The 12,978-nt window shown below is 52.5% G+C and overlaps 5 protein-coding genes across 5 annotated transcripts; 1 reads left to right on the plus strand and 4 right to left on the minus strand.

The window, feature by feature from the left end:
* Window positions 1–183: 183 nt before the first annotated feature.
* BDP55DRAFT_625143 (uncharacterized protein) lies at window positions 184–945 on the plus strand (the record flags this gene model as incomplete). The annotated part of the gene is made up of 1 exon (XM_060571428.1): window positions 184–945. The coding sequence occupies one exon, from the start codon at window positions 184–186 to the stop codon at window positions 943–945; it is 762 nt and encodes a 253-aa protein (XP_060436630.1).
* A 2,781-nt stretch (window positions 946–3,726) lies between these two features.
* Window positions 3,727–5,883, minus strand: BDP55DRAFT_639812 (tetrapyrrole methylase). The gene has a single exon (XM_060573284.1). The coding sequence runs from the start codon at window positions 5,599–5,601 to the stop codon at window positions 3,928–3,930; it is 1,674 nt and encodes a 557-aa protein (XP_060436631.1). The 5' UTR covers window positions 5,602–5,883; the 3' UTR covers window positions 3,727–3,927.
* Window positions 5,884–6,247: 364 nt separating this feature from the next.
* On the minus strand, window positions 6,248–9,122 carry BDP55DRAFT_639813 (mitochondrial small ribosomal subunit Rsm22-domain-containing protein). The gene has a single exon (XM_060573285.1). The coding sequence runs from the start codon at window positions 9,019–9,021 to the stop codon at window positions 6,523–6,525; it is 2,499 nt and encodes an 832-aa protein (XP_060436632.1). The 5' UTR covers window positions 9,022–9,122; the 3' UTR covers window positions 6,248–6,522.
* A 294-nt stretch (window positions 9,123–9,416) lies between these two features.
* Window positions 9,417–10,634, minus strand: BDP55DRAFT_538658 (ankyrin repeat-containing domain protein; the record flags this gene model as incomplete). The annotated part of the gene is made up of 2 exons (XM_060567969.1): window positions 9,417–9,916; window positions 10,097–10,634. 2 exons carry the CDS (start codon window positions 10,632–10,634, stop codon window positions 9,417–9,419), a joined length of 1,038 nt encoding a protein of 345 aa, XP_060436633.1.
* A 1,141-nt stretch (window positions 10,635–11,775) lies between these two features.
* BDP55DRAFT_688890 (heterokaryon incompatibility protein-domain-containing protein) lies at window positions 11,776–12,857 on the minus strand (the record flags this gene model as incomplete). The annotated part of the gene is made up of 2 exons (XM_060576685.1): window positions 11,776–11,821; window positions 11,917–12,857. 2 exons carry the CDS (start codon window positions 12,855–12,857, stop codon window positions 11,776–11,778), a joined length of 987 nt encoding a protein of 328 aa, XP_060436634.1.
* Window positions 12,858–12,978: the final 121 nt, after the last annotated feature.

Consider the following 12,978-nt stretch of genomic DNA (forward strand, 5'->3'; position numbering starts at 1 on the left):
GGTATTGACATATGTCAACTTAGAGCTGCCACGGTTCCGCGACAGCTACATGCAACCACAAAAGTGAATATAAACCTAGATAGATGTCCTTCTTCAAGCCCTTTCCCAAGAAATCATTAGAGCTAAATCATCTATTTAGCGCATTATCATCATAATTTTGCGATTTGCCACCCGCAGCCAGAGATGGATCCGGTGACATGTTTCGGGCTGGCGGCAAACATCTTGGCCTTTATAGATGTTGGCGTCAAAAGTCATGGAGAAGCCCAAAACCCCTACAAATCGCCATCGGGTCTCGATGAAGAAACTAGGAGCCTAGAGAAAGCTGCCAAAGAAATGCACGATTTCTCGGACAAACTCCGAGTCAGAGGTCCTAGGAGCCTCGCTGACAGCGAACAAGATCTCTGCGATTTGGCAATCGAATGCGACATAGCGGCAGGCAAGATTCTTATGCTAATCGAGAGGATACGGCCTGAAGACACGTCTTCCATGTTTCAAACTTTCGGTTCGATTTGGAAGAGCGCGTTCTATCGAGAGGATATGCTTACATTTGAGGCTCGACTCGCCTCGTACCGCAGCCGGATCCAATTGCAGCTAATCGACTGGATTAGGTCCGTTCACCCTTCTAGAGACATGAGATCTAACATCACTGACTTTTTTGAACGCCCCGGTCAGAAGACCATCCCTGAACTCAATCATTTGGTCAGAGACGCAAGAGATAATTCTGCTCGACTTCAGGAGATTGAAAGTGTTATCGAGAATTCACGGGCCGGGGTCAACCTCTGCAGCCTCAACGACTCTGTGAAGGAAAACGTCGAGAAGCTTGTTCACATGTCTGAAGTAAGGCTTGAACATTTGGCCCAGGTTTCTATCCTTCAAGTCCTTCGATTCGACACTACCTACCATCGTTATGAGATGGTCTGCGAAGTCGTTCAGGTGGATTTTTGAATACTAAAGTTAGAAGCATCGAAGTTGCAGATCCCAACTTAGGAACGATATCTCCTACTGCGGAAGAGAAGGCGCCTGCAATATGTACCGTAGATGGCGGCGGTAAGCCTCCGCATATCGCTGGGTATGTTGCACCTCCGCTCAGAACAGGATCCGGCATCGCAATGCTTATCGGTTTGCAAAGAGCGGCGTGATAACCGACACCAGCTCACACAGTGATTATCTTCGGGCAGCGGGGTATCTCACTTCTCGGCTAAGCTTGACTCCGGCAAGTCGACCTTGATGAAGATGGTAGTCAGCGATCATGAGACTCGAAAGCTGCTTGAAACTTAGGCAGGTAAGTTGCTATTCCTCATAGCTTGATCATAAAGTTTGATTGTCGTTCAAACAGGGTTATGTCCAATTATCCTATAGGTGATAAGACTTTGATATGCGCCAAATTCTGCTTCTAGAACTCTGGAAGCGGGCAACAAAAGTCCATTTCCGGGTTGGATATTGGACTGCTCCATGGAGTCCTCTCAGCTCATCTTGAGCTTACAGCCCATGCTTTTCCTTCATCTTGAGAAAAGGCGCACACCTCCCTTCGGCTGCCTGGAGAACGGATGCATATCTCTCCCTCTGAAGCCTTGCAGGGGCTTGACAGGCTGTTACAAGGCACCGGCCCGAGTCGGCATTACCGTTTTTGTCTTATCGTCGACAGCCTGTACATGGCTTTGTATGTTGGTGACAAGTTGCGAGGGGTTGAAGACGCCGATATACTTGCCTCTATCAGCAAGGTCATTTTTGAGAAAGCTTAGGGTATCTTCTTCTAGACTGCTCTCGTCGTTAAGAATATTCGGGAACAAATCATGAACGGTAACGATCTGGAAAGTCTCATATAGCAAATTGACCAGATTCCTGAAGAGACCAACGACTTGTTTGCCCATATACTGCATTCACTGACGCCTAGAGATCAAAGACGGGCCTACCAAGTCCTGGCTGTGTTGCTACGAGCTCAGACCGACAATCGTTCTGATCTTATGACAATCACAGTATGGGGCGTGGCTATGATCGAGGAATCACACGGAATTCACTGTCCAGAACTTTCCTCCGCCTTTTCGCACCAGGAAGACGGTCAATACTCATCAGAAAAGGAGTGCGACTTACAGTTGATGAAGGAGTTGCAGCGTTCCCGGAGGAGGGTAAATGGGTTTTGCAAAAGACTTGTTCTGGTTCAACTTGAGAATAAGTTGACTTTGGGAATCCGTTTTGCACATCGCTCAGTGGAGGAAGTTTTGAACAACGCTTCAACCAAAGGAGAAATGAATACATGCCTTGGGAGTTTCGACTCCCTCGAAGCCTTCAAACGGGTGGCGCTGTACCGTTATTGAAAGCCACATTTCGGCTGCTCCGCTTCAATCCGCGGAAGATTCAGAAACGGGGTGTTTTGTTCCATCACTTCGATGCTATGCAGGGAGGAGATCTGTGATAATTTTGTCGTAAAGACAAAGCATCACGACTACTTGAATGCTACCGATTCCTGGCTGGATAGAAACTACCACATGCCATTTTCTGCGATTAATCTTCAAGAAGTATGTTTCAAAGTAGAAGCTCCTTGTTTCCAGTGTCATAAGTGCGTTTCTGAGATTGGAATAAGCCTTTCACCTCGCCTGGCTCCAACTTAGGGCAAATACTGGAAAGGGAGGCCTCGCCCTTGTGTCTTGGTACAAGATCCATGGATTTGAGATGCACGTTGTGGTCGATGGAGCATACCAAACCCACTCCAAATAGCAGCATCAAGGTATTGTTGCTAGTACACACTGTACTTGCTCAAATGCACATGTCCAAGCAACACGGCTATTGGGCCTGTGAGGGTCTCAATAGCATCTGCAATGCGACAGGTGGATTGATCAAGACATTTCTTGAGCGCGACCTCATTTCGCCAAACACAGCTGTTCCCTAGAAATTGAATGAACGCTTAGGTTGTTATGCTAAACCCATTAACGGGCTGAAAGTTTCAGAGTTGATATTCTGGATGATTATGCTCTGCGATTCGCATAGCCTTGAAGACAACGTTGGCCATGCTATTGAAGAGCTGTTATATCACGGTCCAAATCTTGACTTTCAGGTGTCGGTCAAAGAACTTCCTGATGGACGGATATTGCCAAGTTTGAAGATAAACACGAGGACGACAAGTACTACCTGCTGTACGGCAACCTCCGTATTCTCTACAAAAATGATTCTTACCTACGCCCACGACAGATCATTGAACTGTGGTCCCTCGAGAACAAAGGTCGCATTCTTCAGCTCCTCGATGAGAAAGCTGGCATTCAAGAAGACATGCTTCGGAGAAAAGAAAAGGGGATCAACGAAGATTGGCAACAAGCCCCGCCACCAAACGAAGACTAGAACCTGGGGCATGAAGCGGTCAACGGCGGAATTAGGGGGGCTTTGAGCCTCTGAATAAGCCAGGTGGGCATACGACATCATTCGCACATGTTATTCTCGTTCGTTTCGCTATTACGCTAGTGTCAGGTAAGTGAATGCGTCCTCAATTCCTGCGAGAGTCCCCGTGTCAGAATGTTGCTAACGACACTGCAGTATGGCTTTTAAGCCACCCCTTTGGCCTTTCGTTGGAACACAATCGTGCTTGAGACGGGATTCAGCAGAGAGCTCAGGGGAGCGTTTGGGGTTTGGATCTAGGGGGCCCACAATCAGTCCAGGATCGGTTGGCATTGTGAAGGCCACCTCGCAAGTACCGAAGAGAGCGACGTTTGGTTTCATGTCTTATTTGATTAAATTCGTGGTCATTAAGTGGGGTTCGAGGTTGAACTGAATTCGCTTGTTAAATTTATCTACGCCTTGCGATGCTGCCTTTTCCCTCAGAGGCATTAATCTAAACCCCACGCACATGAACCCGGGATATAAGGTTACTCCCTACTCAAAAGCCGTAGCCCCTGGAGCGGATCGAGAAACTCCTATGTGAAAAAGAAATGGAAGATATCATGACAAGCCAGGAAGTTCCTCAAAGTCAAACCCCTTGAACCCATCCTCAACAGCCCACGCCCTGCCCTTCTGCTTCTCATACAGCGCCTCACACGCTCTTCCAACAACAAGAAGCCCGGGCGGCCTGCTCCCCTCCGCCTCGATAGCCTCAGCAACATACCCCAACGTCGTCCGAATTACCCTCTGATCAGGACAGCTCGCCCGTTCGATAACAGCGCACGGCGTATCCCTCGGCCACAACGCCCTCTTCGGCGTGCTCTTCTCCTCCCCTTCACCCTCGGCAACTTCCGTATCGAGGTACGTCGTCAACTCCGCCACCAACCCCGTAATCCGATGCAAAGCCATCAAGAACACAACCGTCCGACTGGGGATAAACTCAGGCGGCGTCGGCGCCTTACCCTTCTTCCCCGTGCCCGTACACACAAGAACCTGATCCGCGACATCTCTCTGCGTAGGCGGAATCCCCGCAAACAAAGGCGCACTCAGCGACGACGTGATGCCAGGCAATACCGTCACCCGGTCCCCGAACCCATGCTCCCTGAAATACGCCACCTCCTCCCCGCCGCGGCCGTAGATGAAGGGATCGCCTTGCTTCAGCCTCAGCACCGTCTTGCCTTCCTTCGCGCCCGCGAGCGCGAGCTCGTGGAGTTCTTCTTGGGCTTGGTCCGCGTTGCCTGGGAACTTGCGCGCGATTTTGACGGGTGTACGGCGCGGGATGAGGTCTAGCACGCCTGCGGGGACGAGCTTATCTGCGAGGATGAGGTCTGCTGTCTGGATTGCCTTGTGCGTTGCACGTGTGAGGAGGTCCGGGTGTCCAGGCCCGCTACCGGCGAGGATGATTCTCCCCTGCTGCTGCGGGCGTGCCGCACCGCCTGCTGCGATGACTGGTGGTGGTCTCGCTTCTTCGGGTGGGTTCCCGAAGCCAGAGTACGACTTCAGAACGGACTCGACGTCCTCGTCGTTGATGGCGGCGAGACGCTTCAGGGGCCAGTACTCGCATACCTGACTCAGCCACCTCATGCGCCGGTTCTTCGCCGCGTCGAGATCGGCTTCGGTAACAAGCTTGTTGAATGAAGCCGTTTGGTCAAAGGAATCGTCTACTTCGTCCGCCGCGAGACGGTCTTCCGTCTGGATCCGCCGGCGGGCATCGCCTAACCTTGCGCAAGCTGCGCCCAGGTCTCGGGGAAGCGCGGCGGCGACTTCGCGCCGGATACGGGAGGCGAGCTTGCAGCCGCGCCCGTTTGTCGTCACGCCGATTTGCAACGGTCCATCGGTATGTGTTGATAGAAGTGAGAATGAGCAGAGATTCGGCGCGTCGACTACGTTGACGGGGATACGATGCCGCCTACACAGCGCCGAGATCTGTGCTGCTTGCGGGGAGGAGGAAGATGTGACGAAGACGGCGTCAACGACGTTATCAACCTCGTCGCGGCCTAGAGTGAAGAGATCTGTATCGACGAAGGCTTTCTTATGCCATGTGACCTCGCCAGCGTCGATGCGCTTCTGGAGGCCGTAGTGTAGGTCTTGTGTCTCTGGGGCGATGAGGATCGGGGTTGCGCCGGCGTTGATGGTTTGTGTGCAGCGGGCTGCGGCGAGGGGATTTGTGCCGATGATGAGGTGGGTGTTGCCCTTGCAGTTGAGGGATGTGAGGAGGGATGTTGTTGTTGCCATCTTGGGCTGTGTGAGTGAAGACGACGAGTCCTCTTGTTCTTTTTCTTGCCCCTCTGCTGAGTTCAAGTACACGATCCCCGTCTCTCGTTATGGTTCAGTGAGGGTCGTCTAAGTGGAGTATGCGACAGAGAGGGTGTAGTCGCAGAACCAACAGTCCAAGTGAGACAGAATGAGTCGAGAATGAGCAGAGACCAAGACGGACAATCAGGAAACTCTCACAACTCTACGATCAAACAGAGAAATAAAGCATTGATATGAATTACTCACTCATTGTCCTCCTCCCAAGCTTTGAGTGAAGCTAACTAATAAGGTAATCTGCCAAAGCCCGAAGACGGCCGGGGCGCCGTGGGACCCAATCATGCGGCGGGCAAAAAACGTTGGTTGGCCAAATTTTCATTCGCTAGCGATGACACCATCCCGACAGCCGTCCGCCCCAGTGGCCCCAGTGGCCCCAATTCCCTTATCGGCGCACCACCCGCACCGTGACCAGCGCAAAACACCCCTAAAAGCCCAGGGCGATGGCGTGACCAATCAGCGGCATTAGTGACCGACTCCCGCGGAGCCGTCGCCGGAGATCCTTCAGTTACCGTCCCCCCCTTTCGACCCGTGCTCGCCGATGCATCTCCGGTATCAAACCCCAGGTTCCGCCACTTTTGGTTTACCCTAGACATCAGATAACATTGTACTTCTCATGTGTGGTCTTGCAAAAGGGTTGTCAAATCATTGAGTTGTGGTATTGTAACATGATGTATGTAGTTGGCTCATCCTTTGAGCTGTGTGCCTACTAACCTAAGGCGAGGCAGATCGTGATATGCCTCCATTCCCGCCCATCCAAAATCTATTCAGTTTTCGTGGTGTTGATACAATACTTTCCCCACACATTGTTATACACGATCCGATTATTACACCTCAAGCTTACACTCATTCCTCGTCCGCCTTGGCCAGACTCTTCAGCAGCTGCTGGCGAGCAGCCTTCCTGCTGGTCTTGCGCTGCGGCCCAGGAGTCCTGCCCTCGTCCGAGCCGCCAACAACACCCGACTCGTTGATATCGACACCAATCACCTTCTTCTTCTTGCTCGCAGCCGCCTTTTGGCGCTGGGCTCGAAGACCGCCGTCGTCAAGGACCTCGGGCCTGCCCAGACGCACGTTGCGACGGTTGCGCGTCTTCGCACCCAGCGCCCAGAGGTCACCCCACTTGGCCTTGCGCGCATCGTGGTACGCCTGCTTGCTGAAGCTCTTGGGCACCGTCCAGCGCTCAATCTGCGCGTTGGGTGTGCACACATCGAGCGTGACGTGACCGCGGCGCTTGATGGGCGGGAGGATCTGTCGGGGCAGGGAGAGCATGTCGGGTGCCGTCTCTGACGTCTCGAAACCCTCAAACGCCCTGTCGGCAGCTTCTGCGCCGGCCAGCGGTCCCTCCTTTGCTGCGACACCGCGCTGGATGGCAATGTAACTGAATTGCACATCGTCGTGGTTGCGGTGCGTTGCGCCCATAATTCTCTGCAGGAATGACGGGCGAACGAAACGCTGGCTGAAGTGACAGAAATCCTTGCGTCCAGTACTCTTTCCGGGAACCTGGTACATCGGGCACCCGCGGTGGTTTGTGCAGGGCGCAATGATCATGCCGGGTTCCTTTTCTCTCTCAAACGCTGGGTTCTTCTCTTCGCTATTCGTAAGGTCCTCGCCTCCTGGCGGGATGAGGAACTCGGTAAGCAGACGCTCTCGAACCTCAGCCACGGCTTCGAAACCGCGAGGCTGTCCCTTTTCCAGCACGATCAAGACACCGCCTTGAGGATTCAGGAGTGACCAGATGTTGTTGAGAATAGCCTTGCGTCTGTGGCCTTCCTTCACGGGAAGCATCAGGTGAGATGCGATGATGATATCAAACATCTTCCTCGGCTGGGGATTCTCATTGGCATCCAGGTCCAGGTGCGCGGTCTCGACTGAATGGTGATAGTCAGGAAGACGGGGGAGGAAAGTTGTGTTCTGCAAGAATCTGGTGACACGAGTTCGCAGCTTTTCCGATCCCACAACCACGCTCTGCTTTCCGGGTGGATTCTTCCCAGTGACCTCTTCGCGAGACTTCATGGCGTCCCACTCAGCGCGCGACACATCCTGCCAGGCCAAGAGACCAGCACCACCAGCACCGACATCCAGAACGCGAGGCCCGCTGCCGTTGTTGAACAGGTTTCGCAGCCAGTCCGTGCCCAGTCGCTTGCGGACCTCGACCAAGCTTCCCATGGCCGAGGCATAGGCAGGCGGCAGAAAAGCAGACACGAAAGCGTCCGCCTCAATGTCGGACATTTTGTTCTGCCAGACAGCCATGCCGATGGCCTGTTGCTCCATGCCCATCTTTGACGCCGGGGTGGCGGGGGAGTGCGGTAGACCAGGACCTCCAAAAGCCTTCTCGGCAGCCTCCTTCACGTGCTTGATGTCTGTTCTGTCGAGAATTGATGTCACCGGCCCAATATATCCGGCATACGGTAGGCTGACTGTGCTCGGGTTCGTCGAGAAATGGCCCTCTCTCGAGAAAGGGTGCAGACGTCCTGAACGCTTAGATGTTCCCTGGTCTTGGATGCCATCCTGGCTCTCGTCGAATTCTTCTTCTCCTTCCTCGTCCTCTTCGAACTCTCGTTCCTCGTCCCGCAGTTCGTCCTCCTCCAACATCTCCCTGCTTTCCTCCTCCACAGCGCGGGCATTGGCCTCGAAGTCTTTTTGTAGCATCCTGAGCGCGTCGTACTCCCTCTTGTTTCTCGCCACCATGTTGATGTATTTGTCGCTACCCTCTGAAGGTGCCTCCTCGGTCGGCTCAGCCTCTTTGTTCACTTCAGTAGCGGCAGCAGTGGGCTCCTCAATCTTTTCGTTTACCGGCTCGTCGTCATTTTCCGCCGCTTCTTCCGCCTTCTTGCGAGCGTATTGCACCTCTTGCAGCGTGCCACCTTGGACCTGGCGCAGCAGGGTTGGACCACCCGACTTGTGTCGTCGTCGAACTCCCGCTTGCTCGTCATTCAAGTATTGTATTCCTACATCCTCGGGGGATGTCTCCCGTAGAGGCGGCCCATACCAGCGCTCATACAGTGTGTACTCCTCCTCGCTGAGGTAACCCTTGGGCAGTGTATCTCGGAAGCGCTGCCTAGCCTCTCGAACCGTTTTCTCGATTTCGGCGGTGCGCGCGAGTGATTCGGCATTGCCACTGATGGACTTGGGATCTTGTAAGCTTCGTGATGTTGTCGAAAAAGGTCTGCAGCTGGTTGCACGTCGGTCTAATGATCGTGTCGCAGCTAGGCTGCTATGCCGCGGGAAGTTCAATCGAAGCTGTCGGCCGGTGGGTGATGAACTAGCGAGTGCAGTTCCGGTCAAGCTCAATAATCGAGCTCGACAGCTCGGACAGGCATTTCGGAGACCGCCTGCTGTCAACATGATTGCCTCTTGTGTGTGGAGTGGTGGCAACGACGCAAACTTGTCGAGGAGAAAGTCGCCCAGGACCTTTTAGGAGCTGTCGCATGGAGCTTTGAAATTTGGGTGGCTCCAAAATCGGTGCCCCACTTGTTGCAAATGAAAAGGCGCCGATTGGTTGACCATGGGTAACGAAGGTGGCATTGAGTCTGCAAGGTACAGCAAAAAGATGCTTTCGAGTACGGAGCACATGAATGATTATTGCTGGAATTCAACAACTATCTTGCCGTGCTTCACTTGGGGTATTGTGAGCTTCTTGATTTTGAACTATGTGTCAAGGCGGCACCAGCCTGGCCGCCCTCAGCGTCCTAGATCACCGGATTTCCTCTAAATTGGTGCGGAAACGGTGGGCAATGTCGTCAAACTTCTCTGCCCAACCGCTCCCGCTCCAGACGGCTGATTATTGCTGCCATTTGTGGTAGACCCCCAATTTCGGGATATTTTTGGGCGACCTCTCGAGCATATGGAAGAGGGTATCCTCCCTCGGGGCCTCTCACTCTAATGTTAGCTCCTCTCGAAAGGAGAAGATTGAAAGCCGCCTCCTTGCCATTTCGGATGGCGTAGAAAATCGCCGTATGCTTAGCGTTTGATCTAGCCTCGAGATCAGCCCCGAATTTTAGTAGCTCTTCGATGGCACCGGTCTTATCATTGACAGCAGCTAGGTGCAATGCTGTGCGGCCCAGTGTATCATTTTGGCAATCGATCTTAGCACCACCGTGAATGAGCACGCTGATCACGCCTACATGACCAGCTTCTGCTGCTAGAGCTAGGGGAGTCAAGCTGGTGGAAGGATTTCTTGCTTCCAGATTGGCTCCTCGCTTGATCAACACCTCAGCCGTGGCTCTGTTGCCATGTTGAGCTGCGCGTGCTAAAGGTGTCCATCCTTCCATTCCCAACCCTGTGAACTCGATTGGTACTCCCCGGTCCAGTAGCAATTTGACAGAGTCGGCAGTTCCCAAACGGACCGCTCGAGACATTGCCGTATTAGCACGTCTATCTCTGTTTACGCTGTGGTTCAGGAGGTAACGGAGAGGTCCACATCCTTTCTTGTTCTCGGCTGCGTATTGCAAAGGTGTCGCATTGAGGTGGTCCCTTTCGTCGACTTTTGCTCCACGTTGGAGTAATACTGCCACACCCTCCGCAAATCCTGACAGAGCAGCTTGATGTAAAGGGCTTGAAGCGTTCTTGCCCAGTGCCTGGATGTTGGCTCCACGGTCGATCAAGAGACGTAGAAAAGTGGTGTCTTTCAAGGTGGAGGCAAGAAAAATGGGTGTTAGGCCAAACGTGTTCGGTTCTTCGATGATTGTTGCTTCGCGATCGATTAGGAAGCTCGCCCCGTCCGAAGAATTGCGCTGAATCGCATCTTCAAGTAAAGTCGTGCCAGCTTTTGTTTTTGCCTTGATGTCTGCTCCCTTGTCCAATAGCAACCGAGCAAGCGCGAAGTTTTTGTTGGTCACGGCCTTATGTAGAGGCCTAAATCCTTCTCGGTCCATGATCTCGGTATTCGCATTCCACTCCAACAATAGCCGGGCAGCTTGTAAAAATCCTTTGGAACAGGCCCAGTTCAAAGGGGCCATTTTGCAGCCATCTTTCCCATGAGCCGTTACTCCCCGCTTCAAGAGCCAAGAAATTCCAGACACATCTTTTCGTTCGATTGCCCAACCTAGAATGCCACGTCCTTCTGCATCACGCAATGGGGAGTTTGGAATAGAACCAAACAGAAGTTGCATCGCAGCTTTGTTCCCCGTGACCACCGCTCGCAGAAACGTCTTCTGCGACCCTTCTTCCATGGATTCGATGGCCGGTTCCTGGATTCGGAGGAGGTCCTTGGACAGGTAGCTCACGATAGAGTCGTGCCATTTCGATGCCCTTTCCGCACCTGTAGATTTGTGCATTTTCTGAGCTGTATGGAGCGACTCCAGGAGCTTCTTCTCCCTTGCTTCAAGTTTATCTTTTTCCGCAATGGAAAAACTCAGTCTCTTTTTGGTTTTTGATACTTTCTGCTGAAGGCCCTCCCTCTCTGCCTCTAGCTGTTTGAGCTGCCGCTGTACTTCCTCGAGCCGTGTATTTGCGGAGTCGAGCGCCGCCTCCTCAGCCTCTATGGAAAGAATCAACTTATTCAATTTGGGTGTGATTTCTTGACTCTCCTGGAAAATGCTCCGGACATGCATGTCGTTATCAAGGAGCTCGATCTCAGTCGACAGATTGACGGTGGACGGAGGCTGGTTGCTCTGTGGGACCACGCTTACGACATAAATCGGGTGTCCTGCTGCTCCATGTTCTTGTGTGGAAACTCTCATGTTCACTCGAGCACTCGTGTTTCCGTTGTAGGCGCTGTCTTTCCCAAAGGTGTACTTTGTCACGAGCGGTGCCTGTGCAATCTTGCTTAGAGTCGTGTTTCTCGATGCGATCATGATATGACACTTCGCAGATGACTGCATCCTGGTCGATTTGAGTTCCAGAGCAAGCATGAAGTCATATGAATCAGGCTCAGCATGGGAATGTCGAACTCGGGCCCATGTCCGCTGAGTCGAGACGTTATGGAAGTCCATGCCGGTATGAAAGAAAGACTTGTCCTGGTCCCAACAATCATCTGGCCATACCTCGATGATCTTGAGGTCGTTAGGAAGCATTTCCTCCATTAAAAATCCGAAACAGCGGTTCTTGACCCGAGCTTCTTCGGGGCTGATCGACCTCAAGGCGGTAATAGATGTCAGATTAGACGCATCGTCGGTCAACGACAACAGGATTATTGAGCTGTGTTCTGGCCTCATGTACTCGTCATGAACCTCCCCGGGCGCCATACGGGAAAGGGGTATTGCAATGGCGCTTTCCTTCCCATCGTCCTCGAATTGACACCTGAGAATGCCGTATGTCCCCTTCGATTTAGTAGACTGAAGTGGTAGTTGCAACTTGAATTTTCCACGCAGGAGCTTAACATCCATTGTTGCATGGCCGATATTCTTCCACGTGATCTTTCCGCAGCCTGCAAACGCCGTAATGGAAGGAGCTAGGATGCCTCCGACCTTATGCCGTAGCATATTCCTAGAGCTCCGTACCTTAAAGCCCCATGCCAAGATTGAGTCGTCTGGGGTTTTGTCGATTATACTTTCTTGAAGCCGTATGAAAGCGTGATCGCCCTCCCCATACATCAGCACCATTGAAACACCGAAGATACCCAGAAGGGAGTACGCAATGTCTTCTACCCTCTTCGTCTTTCGATTTGAAGCCCAAGACATGCGTTGTGCCACACTTGCTTCCTCTAGACCAGAATCACCCCGCAAGAATTGTGCCGGAATACCTGTGATATCCCAAACAACGTCCGACAGTTCCTGCTTTGTACCTAGAGCTTGCCAGTCGTGGCTGTAAAAATTGAGCTCTTTTGGGGCTAGGAGTTCTTGTAAGGTCCACCCTCTCGTGAACCAACGACTTTTTCGAAACTTCGATTTCCATCTGGAGTTCGCCTTCGAGGGCACATCTTGGAGATAGGTGTAACATTTCTTGGCAAGCTGGTACCACTGGAACATCGACCTGATCGCAAAGCTCAATTCATGAGAGCTGCTCTGGTCGATACAGCAAGTGTCGATCCACACATAATCGACTTTATCGGTCTTGGCTTGTTGCAGGCAGCCTTCAAGTTTGGTCGTTCCGATTCCTGGCTTATTTAAGTCACCTCCTTTCATCTCGCGGAAAGTAATCTCCTCTTCTTCCGGGCCCCATGTATGGGATAAGATAGCATACTCCGGCGGGTTCTCATGGAATTCCTCCAGCGACCGGGTATGAACGTTGATGAGGTGCATCTGAGGCTGCGGAAGCCGCACACGCTGTTCGCGTGCGTGCGTGCCGAGTTTGAGGAAGAAGCTTGTGAGGCTTCCAACGAGAGTGAGACCTGATTCCGAAACGAAAGGCGAGAGAGTGGAA

The sequence above is a fragment of the Colletotrichum godetiae genome (assembly GCF_030913485.1).
Source record: "Colletotrichum godetiae strain CBS 193.32 chromosome Unknown BDP55scaffold_1, whole genome shotgun sequence".
In the NCBI taxonomy this organism is placed as follows: domain Eukaryota; kingdom Fungi; phylum Ascomycota; class Sordariomycetes; order Glomerellales; family Glomerellaceae; genus Colletotrichum; species Colletotrichum godetiae.